The sequence below is a fragment of the Scomber japonicus genome, chromosome 1 (genome assembly GCF_027409825.1).
Source record: "Scomber japonicus isolate fScoJap1 chromosome 1, fScoJap1.pri, whole genome shotgun sequence".
Classification (NCBI taxonomy): domain Eukaryota; kingdom Metazoa; phylum Chordata; class Actinopteri; order Scombriformes; family Scombridae; genus Scomber; species Scomber japonicus.
Window position 1 is genome coordinate 32885122 of NC_070578.1, and position 20272 is coordinate 32905393.

At 36.5% G+C, this 20272-nt stretch overlaps 1 protein-coding gene across 1 annotated transcript; it reads right to left on the reverse strand.

The window, feature by feature from the left end:
* Window positions 1-8297: 8297 nt before the first annotated feature.
* On the reverse strand, window positions 8298-19790 carry apip (APAF1 interacting protein). The gene is made up of 8 exons (XM_053317063.1): window positions 19689-19790; window positions 15328-15402; window positions 13018-13118; window positions 11307-11355; window positions 11086-11203; window positions 10424-10559; window positions 9121-9288; window positions 8298-9016 (listed from the first exon to the last, which is right to left on the reverse strand). The coding sequence occupies exons 2-8, from the start codon at window positions 15397-15399 to the stop codon at window positions 8917-8919; spliced, it is 744 nt and encodes a 247-aa protein (XP_053173038.1). The 5' UTR covers window positions 15400-15402; window positions 19689-19790; the 3' UTR covers window positions 8298-8916.
* Window positions 19791-20272: the final 482 nt, after the last annotated feature.

The following is a 20272-nucleotide window of genomic DNA, read 5'->3' on the forward strand; positions in this document are numbered from 1 at the left end:
CAGCAAGAAGTAGTTGAATAATGCATAACCCTGACTTTTACTGTGCAACGTTTCATGTGGTTTTTCTGGTCATGTTGATGAGCGCATCAGTGAGATGTAGATAAGCTATCTACTGTAAGTGCTGGTTTTCTGTGATTTGGTAAATGAATGTATCCAAGAATACCATTTTTAATGTAGCGTGTAACATTAAAATATGAAAATATAGAATAGCCAGTAAAAATTGTGAAATCTGATGAAAGATATATCTCATATTGTATCTGTTGATGGCTTGATAATGGTTAGTGAATGATAGATGGGACATATTCTACCACAATGTTAGAGACTACTAGAATCCAGTACTTCAACATAGACTATACATTTAGAGGTGAACTGAACTGAACAATTATTGATAGGAAATAAATTGATCAGATCAACCAAACATGTGAGCAAATCAATCAACAGCATTAGGTTGACATATATTGTACAGTAATTAGCATACATACTCCCAGCAAGTATGTTTGCTGGAACATATACTGTAGCTGATTGGACGGCCATGCATCCTGGATTAATTCTCTTTTAAGATCGATATGGAAAATCTACAACCTTATTCTCAGTTGTTTTTTTTTTGTTTTGTTTTTTTGGCATAGGGCACCATATTTAAACATTAATTGCACATTTCTACTTTACTTTATAGGTGACCTTGTTTTTTGGATATTATCAAAAAAAAACCAAAACAAAAAAAAAAACCACTCATCTATCATTAGTCCAGTTCAGTTTAAAGTGGAAAAGATTCAAGAATATTCATGATTTAAGATGAATCATATTAAATACAACTCTAAACTAATGTCATGTAAAATGTCAGCAGAGCTACTCATGAATATATCAGCACATTTGTGACTGCAGTCTGACTACACTTGCATTGAATATGAAGGATGTGGGAGGATGCATTACTTGAATTTATGAATGCAATCCATTTAATCTTTGTCAGGTTAGACATATTTTTCACTGTGCCGCAAGGTTTTCAAGGACATTTCAACATCATAACTTCAGCTATAGGGGTTCTTGATGAAGTGAATAATGTCGGCTTGTACAATATATCTGTCAGGCTTATATTTAACACCTGCCAATGTAAATCCAGGCTTTTACTTACTGTAACATAAACATTTTATACTTTTTTTTCCTTCACACTGATCTGTTTTAGGAGTCCCTAGTTTGACTGCTATCAGCATCACTACTTAGTGGCTTTTCCCCATGTACAAATATGTATGGCAGATTTAGATCCAAAATCCTGAAGTCTGCAAGATCAAAATAATTTATGACTTCAGGTCGTCTAGAGCCTGGTTGTCACACTGAAATTAGGATTTAGAGGAATTATAATCACTCAATGATAAATCTGGCTCATAATCTGCATCACATTATCCTCTTTCCTTATATCTCATGTATGTTAAGTCTCTTCCTGGCATGTCTGGCATGTCGTTAAATAAAGGAGAGTAATTATAATTAAAGGCAGATATGGGCAAACAGTTGCACATAAAAGGTAAAAATAAATTCTGCCTTTTTATTGATGATCTTTTTTCCCCAATCCATGCGTTTGAGGATCTGTTCAGAGCTTTGGGGAAAAAGGCCACAGCTGAAGAGAAAACCAAAGCAAGAGTCAAAGCTGTGTTCTCAAAGCCAAAGTTATAATGAACTCCACATGTTTGAAGTCAGAAATGCAGGCATCTCCTCAAAGAATACTCAATATCAAATGATACAGTATAAACACAGTCAACTGATAAAATATTCATAAATAAGTACTTATTGTTCATTGATCATCACACCATTTTTTATTCCTGAGCTTTTCTGAAAATATACAGAGCCAAAAAATTTAATAGCTGCACATTACAACAAGACATCTTAACTCCACAGCCACATGCACTGTACACTCTGAGACTGGACTTTAACAGGGAATAATCATAAAAGGTTTTCTCTGAAATATTGATTTCTAATGGAATATTGAAAAGCCTTATGTATTATATCTGTAACATTAATGCTCAGAACTGTCAATTTATTACGGCTTTCAAAATGCCATAGGTTAATATTAGGTTAAACCCTCATTTTTCAGAGAGACTATATGCAGGACTATGAACTGAAATGTCTTATTTTTATTGGTACTGGCATAGCTCTATAGATATGTCAATGTCATTTGATCAATCATTCCTATTCTAGTCCATTGATTGTCCCCAGAGATTAAATAATACTGATTTTGATGAGACATAGACAATACAAAACTAAGTGTTATCTTGTTTGAAGAAGTAGAAGATGTAAAGGGTGGCCTTTTACTTCAAAAAATAAACTGGTTAATGAGAGGGCTGAGGGAGGAAGGAATCAGAAGCAGCTCTTGCAAAATATGCATAAAGTGTAAAGTGTTTGGTGTAAGGAGGGGCTGACAGGATGCACGAGAAACTCATGAAACCTAAGAAAACAGCTTAATGAGTATTAGCACTATGAAAGAAAACACAGGAGTTTTAGAGGGGACTTTTTATTATGCTACTTTCCAACTTTATATTTTTATTCTGGGAAGAGTAGCTTTGCATGATTTACGGGTTTTTTTAACTCCTTATTTATCTTATACTGGCCCTTCATGCAGCCCTCAGTTCAGCCTCAGTCTCTAACAGGCGGTCTAACCCCCTGTCAATTCAAGGCCCCCTCCCAATCCGCCCCCACTCTATTCTGATTAGCTAGCTTTCTGGATGCCTGCCGTGGGACAGCCGTATCAGAGCCACTTTAAGTTCATGCGGATGCAAACCCAAGATTTCCTGCTTTACTGCTTCACATTTGAAGCTTAAATTACTAAATAACGGGAGACTAAAAAAAAAAAAAGAAGTAATTTACAGGAAATGATACTGTATATGATCCTCACTGAATTAGCAGAGCTTCATTAGTGGCACTAAAAACTGAACAAGAAATGGAGATATTTGGAGCTCTATGTTCAACGGATCAGTTAACATAATGCATGGAGGGATAATTCAAGCAGAAACAGCCACTTCATAGTGATGATGATGTTTGATAAAGAGCTTCAGACAACCAGCACACCTCCAACAGGTGAACTACTTATTGTACTTTGCCATGCTGTGTGATGGAGTCATGGCTCGGTGAGACTATCTCCAAAATAATGTTAGCAGAGCAGAGCAGTGAACTTGTGCACTGTGCATGGAGCAGATGATCATATACAGTAGAAAGTAGAAAGAACGCTGGAAACTGAGTGGTCAAAAAGCCAGTGTTCTTTGCTCAAAGGGAATACTTCTTCATATTCATTATTCATTATTTAACACTTTGGCCATGACACTGGAATATTATATATATATATATATATATATATATATATATATATGCCTGAAAATAAGAAAATGCATAATAGGCCCCCTTGAAGGTCTATGATTGTACATGAATTGTTTAATAAAATGCTGGGTCTTGTGAATATAGAACTTCAAGTGGAAAGAAAGCGCTTTAAACTGTTCTTTAAGAAGCTATATGTGATATTCATGCAGTTTGAAAAAAACAGAGTGTTGCAGTTGGCACTTTGAGTTGTTTTTGACTGTGACTTGAAATGACATATATCTACAATTTAAAGAAAAATAATTGTGTTTGGGTGTGCAAATAGGGGTTCTCTAGGGAGGTGGATTGAGGTTCCTTACATCTCTATCAGCAAAGTCAGAGCAGTAAGAAAACAAAGTGAGGCCTGGGTGAAAGGATTAAGGGAAGAAGAGGGCCCAGAGCAAAGAGCTGCTTCTGGTCTGATAAGTATGCTGAGGAGGCTGATTCACATTGGAATTTGGCAGACATCAAACCATTACCGTCTGCAGAGGACATAAGCACAAGTAGACGATTCATTTTACTCAAACTGTACTAAGAAACCTGTAGCAGCACAACTGTAGCATGAGCCCCTTTGTTTGTATATCTAAAACTCACATTAGCTACAGCTACTTAACTTGATTTATATGGCTTACTAAGCTTATTTAGTCAGCTATCTAGGTTAGATTATGTGGCATGCTGTTCAGCCAATTAAACCTGATTGAGAAACTAAAGTCTCAGTGCCATACTGAACCAGCAGCAGCAGCAGCACTTTGCCTCAGCTCCTCATTTGATTTTGTTTTGTAACCTGATGGATGACAGAAATTAATCCTCCGCCAAACACATTTCTTTGTCAGTTTACTTTAATTACTACAGTCACAAGTACTTAATGTTTTTGCACTAGGTAATCAACAACACAATGATAGTTCATACTAACTGTCTTATGTTTGTATGATTTCTATAAATATATGATCACATGTTAAGATGTATTTATGGATATACAATTTTAACCTATGATTCAGTTTGCAAATACGAGCAGCCATCAGAATGATTGAACATGTTTTTTTTATTTGTGAATAATAAGTAAATGCTGTGTCAATCCAAATGAATCAATCAAGTCTTCTGTATCACTCTGTATATTGTATTTTAAATACAATGTTAAACCCAGATAGCTTTATAAAGTAAGTTGTGCAAGCTCACATCTAATGCACCTTTTATTCCTTTTTGGCCACCTGACAAATGTCTAAAAGTTCAGTATTCCAGTAATTGGTTTGGTTGGTTTCCATTAACATAAAAGAAAAAAAAGAATGTCTGAGTCTTTAACTTAAGATATATAACAGCTATATATGCAAAATTTTTCCTCTTGCCATTTTGACCTGAACAAGTAGCTAACACTTTGCTTGTCAGAAAATGCTTGTTGGAAACTGGCTGCTCGTGTCGTTTCACACAAAGAGGTTATGGGTCAAATGAGACTCCACGCTTTTGATTTTCAGTAGCTTAGAGATGTGATTGGGTGTTAATATCATACATTTGCTATAAATAACATTCTGCAAAATACACCAGTTGGCTAAGCTCCATTATTACATACTGCTATGGATGTGCAGTATGTGGTTATGCCATTGATTAAAAAAAAAGAAAATACCAGTTAACTTGAATGTGTTGGCTTTTTTTTTGGACTTTAAAGCAGTAGTTTGTCCAATAGCTGACAGATGTTGCCTCAAAGATACTGTAACTCTATAATGAAGTCAGGTAAGCTTGAAAAAGACAGGTTTTTCTAAAAGAGCTTATGGTCTTTTGGCAATTTTGCTTTAAGTTTGGCTGAATAGATATAATAGTATAAAATGCTGTATTTGTGCAGGAGGTCTGGCTTGACTGACAAACCTTAAGTTTTGGTCAAACGCACAGATGTGGTTGCCTCTTACTCACTCCCCTTGTCAGGACAAGCCTCACAAAAGAAAATCCATATTGCTTTGTTGTCAACGGCTTTGTCTGTTAATCACCGGATAAAGGATGTCACTGTTTAAATGCTTGCATTGCACGATTTTTATCTGGAAGGTTTCATTGTATAACATGCATAATCGTCATCGTCTCAAAAGAGAATGGGAGAAAAGAAGACATTTTTATTTCTTTAGTGGGGCAAAATGACTGATATTATAAAAATGTATGGTGACAATTTCCGATATTCAAGAACCAACATTAAAACCTCATGTATCCTGATTCCTGGTGAGTGGGTGGTGCAGTGCCATTTACTTCTGCTACTGTATGATCTGGATTCAAATCCCTCATCATCATCATCATCATCACACACTGGCTCCTCTCTTCACATATTTTTCTGTCAGTCTCCAGTTTGAACAATTCAATGAAGGCAAAATGCCAAAAAACAAAAAAGAACAGAATGTCAAAATGTAGTGGTATAAGAATGTCAAAATGTAAAATCGGTCTTTTAAAATGTCGACCCTGGAATAAATTAGTGATTTTAAGTGTTTTGGTGTGGGACTGTGTGCTCAGTGGCTGACACACATAAGCTCACAGTACTTGTGTCTGAATGTCAATAATATTAATTTATATCACCGCTTGGCCTGTCACAAGGCTTTTACTGAAGCTAAAAATCATAAACACATTTACACTTTAATCAATATCATAGAAAATATGGTGCAGCAATGAGTGTTCGTTCTCTCCTGAGACATGGGTGCCAAACACGCTAATACAACTTGAATATAATTTATGTGTTGAGAGGCGCCACTACAGCACTTGAACTGTTATACATCCCTCAACTGACTGAAACAGTGAGAGAAAAAAAAACACATTTCCTGCAATGCTTATAATGAGATGCTTTGCACAGCAACTGATAATGTGTTAAAAAAAGACTGCTAATGGCTGTAGTGATGAAGGAGAAGAGGATCAAAAACAGCACCGACATCATTTAAAGTTTTATTAAGAAACCTAAATTAAAATGAGCTTTTTGATGGAGTTCAAAGAGAAATCCAAACAGGGAGCAAAAAAAAAAAAAAAAGGAGAGAAAAAAAAAGAAGAAAGGTACATCAGTCTCTGTGTATTGATCCTGCAACTGGTCAGGTCAGTAGATGCAGCAGTTTGCTTGTCAGATCAGACACCAAAATGAATCATCTGTGTCTGGCCCTTCATGCATGAAAATTAGGGACAAGCTATTTTAGGATAAAGTTGTCTCTTTATAAGTATTTTGGTTTGATTAACACCAGTACCAGTTCAGGCTACATTCTTTTGAAATGCTGAAAAATATTTGTCTGGTACTTCATGGACAAGGAAATTTGTTTTTTTTCAAATACTTTTGGCCATCACCAAGTTACTATATGATTAAAAAGAGAGCAAATATCTGATCATTACATCAGATGGCTCTAATTAAATGCTTTAAAGGTACCAGACATATTTCATGTAACATCAGAAAATACTCCTATATATAAATGGAAGGCTCGTCAGTGAAAATGGCTCTTTATCCATACTATTCACTAAAGTGAGCATATATTTACAGTAGATTTAAGCCCTTTCCACCATACTGTAAAACCTATGTGAAAAGAACATGTAGCTTGCAACTGTTTGACTCAGCCACTTAGTTTTTGCGTGAAAGGTGTCTAGATGACCCCATTCCACTGATGTGCCACCGAGCCCTCATGAGCTTCAATATCACATGAACTTCTTTTCTTTATATTCCATTCTTAATGTGTCTGTTGCTGAACTTTGCTGGCTGACAGGGAATAAATGCATAACGGCATGAATATATAACCCACATAATTAGTGCCTGGATAAAGTCTGAATGCTTGAGGAAACTTTTTTTTTTCTTAAAGGTTCAGTGTGTAGACTTTAATATAATATTCATTAAATAGGTATCTTTTTAATTGGTTTATAATTCCATGATAATAAGAATGATTGTATTGTTGTTACCTTAATACAGTATGAGCCCTTCATATTTACATAGAGAGCACAACCTCTTCCATGGAGCCTTGTCATGTTTCTACAGTATACAGACTAACCAAACACTAGCTCTAGTTGGTTGTAATCTGCAACCTCTGCTAGATTAATTAATTGTCCATACTGCTTATCCTTCTGACGGTCATGGGGGGGTTGGAGCCAATCCCAGCTGTCCTTGGGAAAGAGGCAGGGTGCACCTTGGACAGGTCAGCAGTCCATCACAGGGCTAACATAGAGGAGACAGACAGTCAATCACACTCACATTCACACCTACGGGAAATTTAGAGTAACCAATTAACCTAAGATGCATGTTTTTGGTCTTTAGGAGGAAGAACACGGAAAGAAGATACTAGCTCCACACAGAAGGGCCCCAAGCAGGCTGGAGGGTTCAAACCCAGAACACTGCACCACCATGCCACCACCCTGCTAGATGCTATTGTATTTTACACATTGGTTTTTTAAATGTAGTTGTTAGTCAGCTTATGGTAAATCATTCCTCTGCAAATCAATCAACACTAACAAATCAAGATAGTACTTTTATATTTTTTGTCTTCTCAAGCGTTTAGATTTTCTGATTTTGTGAGCTCCCCACAGTGTCATTTTTATACTATGGGCTGATGTTCAATTTCTTTTGCAAATGAGTTCACCAGAATTCCTCATTAATCAGAGGATGGGGAATCTTGGCAGCGTTAGCACAGCGTGAAAGAATATTTTTGTTATTTCTATAAAATATATTTCTTGTTTTCCACATTTTAAATAAGACTGAGTTTCTGACTGAACTCTGTTTTGAGGGAATACAGTGGTGGAAGCAATGGGATAGGGGCAGCACAGGGAGCTTGTTCAAAGAGCAACTCCTCTTGCTTTCATGAAAAATGAGTATGCAGAAGACTGGAGGCATGCTGTGAGAGGATCTACAGGCATTGTGTGATGTCTGTGCTGATGATTTGAATGGCGGTGTGGGAATAAAAAGATGTCCACAGACACAGTTAGTGTCCTTTTACATTTATTTTTAATGAAAGGTGTTTGACAAGCTGACCACAGTCATTTGTGTGTAGGCGGTGTTCATCAAAAGTCAAAAACAGGCATTGTGTGTTATATTTGCTGTTTGAAGGGAAATATGGCTTATAACGTCAGCAAAGGATTTGTAGCTTATACACACTATCAGGCACCATTCTGTGTACCTTCAAAATAGAGAGAAAAATTGTTCAAAAGGTTTAAACATTTATAATTATTGAAAATTTCTAGTTTCAGCTTTGGATTTGTATTTTTAAAAGTTAGGAAAAGATCTGCAGCTTATACACATTCTGTAAGTTTTTATTGATTGAAGCAAAGGCAGGTAATCACCATTACATATCAATCGAGATGCACAGTATGTTCATGCCTAACATATACTAAGACCTTGATTCAGTGCAGTCAGACCCAGGGACGTTGATTTGACAGCTGCTCACTCATGAGTTGTCCCACAGTGCTTTGCAGCATAACTCTTCCGGATCACAGACATCCAATCTCCTTCAACTCTGAATCTGCCCTTAACATCAAATTTCATCAATTTTGAAGCCGGTCAGCATGAAAGGCAAATGATTACAATCTGTTCTCCTGATTGAACTCCGTTGACCTTTCTTGCAAGAAATGTCTCTTTTTAAAAAGCACCAGCAAATGTCAAACTATTCCTTCCTCTTCCGTTGGGAGGGCTGAAGGGTCCAGTCCACACTGTTTCATCTGGACAGCGATATCGAACAGGTAGTCGTAGCATTCACACCTAAAAAATGCAGCAATGTAGATCATTTTGATCCATTTTCTTTGTTTCATATGTCCACAAAAGAAATATATTTTAAACATGATCCTAGAAGTTAAAAGACTCACATGGTCTTGGCTTTTTCCCATGACTCTCCCCAGACGTACACCCCATGGCGGCGGACAAGGACGGCACATGAATTCGGATATTCCTCCATGGCCAAGGCCATACGGTCTTTCAAGTCCCTCTCTTCTGGAGTATTCTCAATAATAGGCACTATCAGAGTGTCATCATACCTGTGTATGCAGCATACAAAAGGACATATTACCAAGTTCCATCCATCACCCAGTACTGTCAGATACTAAAACTTGCCAAAGCTTGCCTGCTCTGAAAGCTTTACCCTGCCATAAAGTATCTCAGACTGTGATGAAATCAAATCAATACAATATGCTTGGCTGTTGGTTTAACAACAAAACAAGTATTATGAAAAACATTAAAAAAAAATCCAGTATCAATGGCTGTATTGTACCCGAGCAACTTCATAATACGGACACGCATGTTTCAGTGTGTGATCTGGATCTGCAGTTATTGAAGAAAGTAAGACAAGACAGGGCACATTTATTTGTAAAGACTTCATGGGCAAGAACGAGCTGGTCAGATTGTACAATATGTTTTTCGTGCAAATACCAAAGACAATGTTGAAGTAAAGTAAAGTTGAAACATGTTGATTTGAAGAACTTTGTGCATGTTTTTCTTATGAAGGCGACGGACCAAGTGTGATGTTTTTCATAACAAAGCTGCCATGCCAAGAGATGCTGGAGATGTCTACCGTTAGATTTATTGCAACTGAATTGGTGCCAGAATCCCACCAAGACTAGTTTGTGTTTCACTTTCATTCTTTTAACTCGTCTTTATCGAGTGAGACACCCGTTCATTTTGGACAGTGATATGAGACTTAATAAAGTAGGGCTGTGACTAACTTTTCATTATTGATCATTATATGCTCATTATTTTCTTGATGAATCATTTGGTCCATAAAATGCCCAAAAAATTCAAAGAAATGACCATCATAATTTTCCAAAGTCAAAGGAGATGTCTTGTTCGTGTCCAACCTTCAGTCCAAAATCCAAATATAATACGTTAACTACGATATATAATGAAATAAATAACTAAATAATCACATCAGATTTTTCTTTGTAATCATTCCAGCTCTACAGAAATAGGACAAAATGCACAAAAAAGAAGAAAAAGAAAGAAACGCAACTCGTGAATTTTTCATTTTTAGCTTGTTTAAGGTTCAACCATTGTATTTAATTTTATATTTTTACTGCCAGTGCCAAGCCGAGACTTTACGAACCTATTCTAGACTGTGAAATGAAAATAGGTGGAAACTCTTTAGACTTGACTAATCCTTACTGCCTGATTACATACCGATAGTTGGTGCCTGAGGTGCCCTTACGAATCCCCTTGATCATCTCCTGGTGTGTTATCCTGAACTCTTTGCCAGGATACAGCAATGTTGCCATGACAGCAGCCTTGGAGTGGGTGTGTATAACTGCCTGTGCCCCTGTATTTTAGCAAAAGGAAAAGCAGATTTTTGATTTTCGAGTGTTGTCTACTAGTTTTGTCTTTCTCTTCCTCAAATAATCATTGTAACAAGGCAACAGATAAATAATGCCACCCACCACAAATGATTAAAGAAACAAGTAGGAGGACTCTGCCTTCAAATATACTGCCGCAACTTGAGTTATTTTAGAAATATCAACCAATATTTGGAAGCTCAATTCTGCAAATTCTTATTTTTTTATTGAGTTTGCAGATAAAAACGGTACAAATATTCTGCTGGAGTCTCATGATAGAAAAGATTAGAGAGTAGTTTGAGAGTGACATTTTAATTTAATTTCACTATCTAAATGAAATGACTGTAGCTCACCTGCTTCTCTATAAACCTCACATCTCTACAGAAAACCCCTATAGTGTTAATTGGATAAAATAGCTGTGTAAAAAAGGTAGATATTGGAAACAAACAAACAAACAAACAATAAAAAACAATAGGAAAATGATTTGGAGTTTACTACTGATTTGAGTCTCACCTCTCATCGTATAGGCATTCATAAAGAGAGGGGTGCACTGGCTCTTCTTTAACTTCTTCCAGGCAGGTGGACAGCAGATGTCCTTCTCCTCTATGTCACAAACAAACATGTCTTCTGGCTGAGTAACACAAACATAAAGAAGGTATATTTTAAAACTTTGTGCATTGAGTTTCATTGAGTACATGCTGCTCGATCAGACTAAGAGATTAAAACCTGCTCACCTGTATTCTCTCTTTCTGGACACCTGATGGGGCGACGTAGATCTGGTCTCTGTAAACAACATGGTACAGTATGATGTAGCAATAAGAGGTCAGTTAAGTAGAAATACCAAATTATCACAACATAATGGATCATAATGGATCAAAATGGACTTCAGTGGCAATAACTGGTCTCCTCTCAGGTTTTCGCTGCTTTAAAAAGAGAATATTATGGTGTGCACTAAACTAAAGCTCAGTGGCTGCTGCAAAATGTGATAGAAACACTCACTAAAGCTTTCCCAGCAATCCATAAAATAACTCAATCCCCAAGGCATTTATAAAAAAATAATTAGTTCAACTTCTGCAGCAGTTTTACATTGTTCCAGCAACTCATAATGCTCTTTGAACCGAAAATGTGCATTGTAAATAACATTTCAACGACTGCCTGATGTGTCAACAAATCACATTTCCCTGTCACAATATTTAGTCGCTGTTGGAAAAATTGACATTATACTGCCTTGACCAAAAAAGCCTGAGATAAAAATAAGGAAATAAATCAGTTAAAAGCCGACCACAGTGGATCCTTCTCAAAATCTTTGAAATAAATCGCATTTTTGCCTAAATGTTGAAAGTTTCCTTTCAGAAGGTAGATGATAAAGCCATTGTGTTTGTTGCTTATCTAGCAACAAACACCAGATAAAGCAGTAGCCTATTGATTTTCAGTGCGAGGCTTGGCAAGGCTACCTTAGGCTCTGAGTCATTTCTGAGTCAAACTAAAGCAGCAGTGAGAAAAGAAAGCTAAGACTTGCACTCCCTCAGAAAATAAAAATGCACTCATTACAATGTATTTGTTTGACAACACTAGTGTATATTCAGATTGCTTGATTTATTACAGATCTCATTTGATATAATCCTCTTTATTTGGCACTGGGAGTTAGATTTTAATAAAACTAACTGCAAAAATTAAACAGCCTTCAGGTTCATGAGCTGAAGAATTAAGGCATAAATTTGCAATTAGCATACAAATGGCCACATCATAAAAATCTGAATGGTTAGTTAGAAACACCAAATTGTCTTGTTTTTTTGACTGGAATAAAATGACTAGAAAGTAGTCCTCACTCCATCCAAAAAAAATTCGGAGGAATGCACAATTAATGTACTGCAGTGGAGTTCAGTCCTGCTTCTTCTCTATCAGACTCTAACAGATATAATGCCAAGTAATCTTAACAAGATGAAAAGAAATTCTCTTCTGAATCATTTTCAGAGTAACAATATATTTCTGATTCTGAATGAAATACCCTCACACAGAGCTGCTCAAGTAAATCTTGTTTCATTTCATCTGGGGTTTCATCAAGTTCCCCCTGTTGGCTTAAATAAATGTTTGCCATTCCCCATTTCAAATAGGGGTCTGCTAATGGGTGGTGCATTTTGTAGCTGACATCCAAAACAACACAGTCCAAAGAGGTTTGTAATAACCTGTCAAAATCTTTCAGTGTGTATTCTGTTTCATTTTGGCAAAACAGACAGTGGACTATAACTGACCTCCCATCGGCTTCACTGGACTTTAAACAATTTATCAGAATACAAATGATGCTCCACAACAACATCCAATTTTGGGATGATTGTCTAAAAATATGCAAAGAGAAAAGCTAAATGAATGTATCAGTCAGTTCAGGTCAGGGAAACACAATCACCATTTTCAGACCCTTCACAGTCTTTAAGTATCCATACGCACCCTATTTTCAAACTGATTCCTCCGCCCGTCCCCGTCACCCATCCCAGCTGGTAGAAGAGTCGACACAGTTCAGGAATAAGTACACGAGGATGCTCCTTGTCCTGCAACAGACACACAGAACTGTTAACATGATATGACAAAAAGTATCACTAAACTTTAAATATGCATGCTTAAGTGCATGTGGAGAGTGCTTTTAGTGTTGATGTTTTGGGTATTGCTGCACCAGTAGTTTGTCACTGCAATGGAAACAGCAGACTGTTAGCAGACTGTTAGCAGACTGTTAGTCAGTATAAAATGTGAATACATAAGAGTATTCTACTCTACTTTTGCAAAATGGTAAGTTAGCGGTGTAATGTTATATTTTTCTTAGTGTCAAAAAATCCTTTGAAAGACAAAAATCAACAATGGCTTAATCCTATTAATAAGTATTGTCTATTGCTGAGGGGTCATAAGTCTGATTACCGCAGCGACTCTTAGTCAGTTAATTGATCAGAACAATTGAACAGGAAATGAACTATTTTGATAATCGACTGAAAATGTCCAAATTCTCAAAAGTGAATCATTTCTGGTGTCTTTAGTATTCTATGAAAATAAACTGAATGAAAATGAATATGTAGTTTTAGACATTTAGTTGGGACAAAAAGATGTTTGAGGATGTCAGGTTGGGCTTTGGGATACAGTGATCAACATTTTTCATCATTTTCTGACATTTCCCAGACCTAACAACTATCAATTAATCTACATAATAATCAACAATAATAATAATAATCATTAGTTACTTATATACCTTTTTCCCTCTGTCCCACAGATCTGCATTGTTATCTGAACAACACATGTTTACTGCATGACCATGAACAGAAGGACTACAGTCTTTTCCAAGTAAATCACAAACAAGAACACCAGCTGAAAATTGCTCCCTAACAAATGTTCAATGTACGTCTGCCAAAAACTACAAAGCCCAGCTGTTTTTTTTATAAAAATGAAACTAAATATTTGTGCTTAGTTTTTGAAGATTTAATTCTTCAGTAGTACAGTGGGCTTGGGGTTTAGTGCCACAGAGAGGATAAGGAAGTTGGGAAGTATTGAGAAACTCTTTGTTTTGGTCTTTTCATGGGATTAGTTGACAATAAGTAAAACAATGGAATAACACCAGCCTTAAACTGTTAGGGAGAATTTTTTTGTCAACATCAACAATGGAGAAAGTAAACAGGAGTCCAGGATGTCTTAGGCTGAAAGTGTTTATTGAAGCTTGGCCAAGGAGAATCAAAGTATTATCAATACATCCATCTGATGCATGATACCACCACGATCCTCCGTGGATAGTATTTAAGCCTTCACAGATAGCAACACAAAGACTCTATGCCCATAAATGGTCACACTCAATGCATCGACAGTAATGGAATTTGTCTACTGGCTCGTTACTCTACAATTAAGGAAACACAGTTGCCCATCTGTGGGGTTAGGGAGACAGACAGTCATATCCTCTGATATCCTCCTGAATTCCCCAAAACACCACAGATTGTTGCCTTCACTGTCTCAAGGAGAGAGACATGAGAGTATGTCTCAGTATGTCTCTCTGCCAAGATGATAGTGCAGCTTTTACTGTGACGTCAAGGTCCATGCTTGACCCGAAAGATAGAAAATGTTCATGTTTTTAATGTTTCCCCAATTATGTCTAGAGTGGTGCTGCACCAGTACTGTGTAGGGCTGGGTATCGGTACTCAATACCTTTAAGGCATCGACCAAAATGAAATCGATACCAAGAAGTATCGAAACTTCTCCTGTTAAAGGATACCTGCAATCGATCCTTTTTGCACCTAGAGCTAGAAAACATGACTATTTGTATGGATTTGCTCATAGCCAATCAATGCGAGCGCTCTTCAATTTAATGCAATATGTGATTGGCCCACTGCCACAGCAGCTACAACCCATCTGTGGCGGTGAACACGCTTAGCAGTTCAGCAGCCAAGATGCCACCTAAACGCTCTAAAGTGTGGTTACACTATAACGCCTGCACTAAATGTGTTATGGGTATGGAATGACGTACTCAGTTGTAATCTGGATCACTTTAAGGGTACTTGGATTGGTAATGTTTTAAACAATACCCAGCCTATACCTATAAAACACACGTCAGCTTATTGTTCAGTGAACCCAAGTATATGATCACTACTGTTGTAAAATGAAGTAACACTCTCATAAAAAACACTTTTTCTTCTCATTTTGGCAGCCATCTGTCAATTCAGATGTATTTCATTGCATGGCTTCATACAGTTCAAACACAGTTCATAGTGTTTGTCATGTTACACTCACCTGCTTCTTCTCTGTGGACTCTTCTTCACAGGCATCTTGCCAACCGTTGCTGGTGCCACACAAAGACGACATTGCCTATAAGAGAATCATTGACTGCGTTTAATGACAGTTAACAATGCCAAGACAAGATATCTGGGAGGAAATGGTTGCAGTAACATTGACTTTAGCGTTATATGAGATAGCCTTAGTGGTCGTAACTCACAGCATTGTGTACGTGTCTTACTTCCTTGTTTTGATTTATTCCCTGTAGGAATCAGATACTGCGGTGATACCACAGGGAGGAATTCATGAGAACTAAATTCACTGTTCCAACTAAGTCCTCTCCCTTGCTTTCTTCTCCTCCTACTCATTTGTGGGAAATGTGGTCTCCTTTGATGGAATAAGCACGGCTGACAAAGATCTTAGATGCCAATATTTATTTTTGGTTTGGTTTTTTAACCAATGAAAACACAATGGAAAGTGTTTCCATTAATTACAAAAGATTATATTTTTGAAGGAAGTAAAAGTGAGTAATTAAATAATGCACAGCCACTCAATACTGATTGTTTCATTAAGTTAAGATGTTGGTTTTAACAGTCAAACATACTTCACTGAAGTACTTTAACACACAGATACAAGATGGCGATTACTCCATTAGTTAGTTAACTTTAGGTTCATTAATCAGAAACTACTTTAATAATCTTGTTTCACTGATTCCATCATCTAAATTATTTAGATTTTCTGCCTTTTTTGTTTCTTTAAATCACAGTAAACTGAATATCTTATGCCTTACTATTGTTGGTCATACATACACAGTTTAAGTTGAAGAGGTTACTTTGGGTTGTGGGAAATTAAACATCAACAATTGGCTGACTGATCTATAAAGATAAATTGCAATCATTATCATTATAAAAGTAATTATTAGTTGCAGCACTAAACTATTAAAAAGAACTATAAGATAAACCACATAATAATGTAATTAAATCATGTCTGTTATGACTTGTTCAGTGTGGTGAGTGTTACGCGTCTTCCAGGAAATAACAGACGCCTGTTTCCTGCTGTGAAGCTGTTACACCTGCACTGAGAATACTGAACATGTATGCACACATACTTCAATGAGTCAATGTCAATAATGACTGAATGCATGACGCCGTTTCATGTCATAAGGTAGGTCACTGTTTCCAATGGTAATTTTACTTATTGGTTAACATGTAGATTATTTTCTTAAAAACTATAAAGGACTATAGACTAACTAAAAAACTATATCAGAACAGGATGGGATCTTCAAATGTCAAAATATCTGATTAATAGCCCCAAACTCAAAAATATTTCATTTACTATGAAGTAAGACCAAGAAAAGTAGCAAATTCTTACATTTGAGCACCTTCAAAAATAGAAAATATCTGTTATTGTTTCTTAAAAAGTAACTTAAACCATAATTAGTAGTTACAGAATCATTTTCTTACCATTGACTAATTGTTTAATTGTTGCAACTCTACTTCAGTGAGATCATCGGCTCTTGGTGTTGGATTGGAATGGGTTAAAAATGAACTTAAACCCCTCCGTCACTCAAAAATGTGTTTTCCTTCTTGTAACTTAACTTTAGTTGAGCTTCACTGTACAGAATGATGAAGAGTTTGACACTAGAGGGCTGTTTTCACATTGATCTGCTGAAAGGGGAAACTTTCTTTGTGCTCAGTGAAAATGTTGAGAGGTGAATCTATGAGCAGGTTTGTGATATCGCAACCAGTGTGGAAGCCAATCCTGGTCTAGTTTTCAATTTACACACAAACACAGCACAGCTAGATTTATGATAATTATCGTATTTGTACAATTAGCCTATTTTGCCTTTTGTATGTTGTACAACTAATAATGCCAAAGGTACACAATGTATGATAATTTTAACATTTTGTGACATTTTGTATTAGTACAGAGCAAACTGCATGCGCTACAACCCACAAGCTGCATCAGTTGCTGCCTTCATTACTGCTGTAGGAAATTAAAAACTCATATCTACAGTGCAGAAGAAAGATGCAACAAATTGGACAGTGGCTTAGATGTCTAGAGCAACATCCACACATGACAGTCCAAATAGCTTCTAACACACATGTGTGTTTCTCAGATATGGTAAATGGTAAATTGACTGTACTTATATGACACTTTTTTAGTCTTCTGACCACTCAAAGCCTTTATTACATAACATGTCACATTCATCCATTCACACACACATTCATAAAACCATGGCAGGGACTGTCACAAGGTGCCAACTTGCTTATCAGAGGAACTAACATTCACACACACATTCATACACTTTTGGCACAGCCATCGGTGTCAGTTTGAGGTTAAGGATCTTGCTCAAGGACACATCAACATGTGGTGAGGAGGAGCCAGAAATCGAACCACCAATCTTCCGATTATCTTCCAATTAGTGGACGACCTGGATTTAGTATTGTGGGAGTATTGTAAAGTGGGATTCTATGGCACGTCCATGATCACAGCACTTGCCAGCACAGGCAGCAGCAGATTGTGTTTTCTGAAACCACATTTAAGCCTGTTTATTCTCTTGGTGATGACTTAATAATTTTAAGCCTCTGGTATGATATTTTAACATTATTCCTTCTGGTAACTTGAAAAATTGAAGCCTCCAATGAACATATACTGAAAATTAACTTTACAGTGAGTCCAGCAGTTTAACTTCCCATATTCTTAGTATCTTAGCATCTTTTTTCATTAGCGAGTAGGAGTAGATGTCAAGTGCTAATTACACTTTTTTGTGGAAACTAAATAAATAAATCACACCAGAGACCCATTATTGTTCCAAGCAGAGTATGTTTATGGAGGGTGACTTTTAAGGTTATATAACAAACCTGCATCATGGTAAAGGTCACGTCTCATTAGCCATATGTTACTGAATTCACTTTAATATACAGGCAGATTACTGCAAAATATGTTGCTTTAAACTTTTAAAGCCCTAACATTACTTTTCTAATCTTATTCCTTTGTGGACAAACACCATATGGTACATGTATCAGACATAAACATTCACAATGTGTGAACTCCCTCAGATTTAACTAAGAAAGCTAAGATGGCCAATGTGTTCAACTTTTTCTTTTTTATGTTTTACAAGACTGATTAATGTTAAAAACAAACGGATCCTACTAAAAAATAACATGGGGTCTAGGTCTATGTTGTCAGACTGCAGGAGAACATATGGCTAGATGCTTTATTTATTTTAGTTACAGCTCTCACATCACAGCCCCAGTGTGTTCTTAATTTATTTAATTTTAAATTTCACCTCATTCACAAATGTACTAACTGACACATGATGAAAAGCCATGTTTTACTCTTTGAGCTGCAAGTATTAGTCGTTCAATAGCAAATTATGTGTCTGATTCCAGCTTCGTATATGTGAATGTATTTCCTGGTTTCATTAATCCTCTATGACAGTAAACTGAATATCTTTGAGTTGTGAACCAAACAATACATTTGAATGCATCACCAGACAGTTTTCAGCATGAATTGCACTGTTTTCATAGACCAAAGGAATAATCAAGAAGATAATGAACAGTTGGAGCCCTATTCTTTAGTCAGTCATAACTTATTTACACACATCTTGTTTAATTCACCTGAAGCCTGTTTCCTGCATATTTCCAGACAGGAACACAAACTCAATGGAAATACTCTACATGTTACAACACATACTGTTGATTGAGCAATGTTTTTATCACTACATGAACATTTCACATCTTATCCAAAGAGTGCCTATCAGAAAAATCATCTGCTTGTTTGGAGCTAAAACATGCATGCTACAACTGGCATGATTATGACAAAAGATACTACTACACCCACCACAATATGCAGCCTCTTCAAAAATATGCAAAGATAAAGATACGACTGCAACCTTGTCGCTTTGTTGTTACAAACAGCATACACAGGCTTACACACATTGCAGAGTGCATTGCCTCTTGAATTATCCTCCCAAAAACACCCACGTTGTAAACAAATGGACGCAAGTGAAGTAAAAACATGTCTTAACTAATGTGGTTTGACAGAAGGAGGACACATGTCACTTTTAGCTCAGTGCTCATATTACACTCCGTTTTGGACTCAGTTTGACTCCCTCAAACTAATATTAAAATGTGACTTCTCTACTAAGTAGTGAGCGTCGATTAAAGCTACTGTTCCTGTTGCAGTTTTGTGTGGTAAAAAAAAGTCAAAGTTGTACTCCATTAAAGATTAAAATGAGTTGATGTTACTTTAGCTATGGCTAAATGCTAACATACAGCAGTCAAGAGTTACTTAGACGCTCCTAGTTTTAACCTTCACCAGTAAAATATATATATGTATGTAATCATACAGGTTACAGGAGATAAAACACTTACCTTACGTGTGTATGTGGTGCAGTCTGGTTAAAATATACGATGTTAAGAAACAACTGCTGCTGTAAGTAAATAGTGTCTACTATCCGACGTCATCAATGTGCGACATCTAAGCGTTAGGTAAACAAAACCATATGCGTTACATCCAGGAGCAGAACGGGAGTCAATATTTGCCCTTTGTGTTAGAAATACATGTTTAGGGGGAAAAAAAACAAGTCTATATTTACACTCATCACATAACTGCTTGTTTTTAAACCAAATAGAGGCAACAGAGTGTCACTGCTGTGTCTTATGCAGTAATGGAAGAAGTATTCAGATCCTTTACTCATGGTGAAAGTACCAATACAGCAATCTAAAAATAACTGCTCCATTGCAGTAGAAAGTCATGAAGCAAGCATGACATATTCTGATGTCATATAATAAATTACTTTATTAAATTACTAATGCTGAGTAGTGTAATCAGCAGGTTGTGGTTGTAGCTGCTGGAGGTGGAGCTAGTTTGAATATGTCAACTAGTTTAGTGCAGTGGTTAACAGCCTAAGGGTTACCACAACTGAGGGAAGGGTCATGACATGATTAATGGGAGA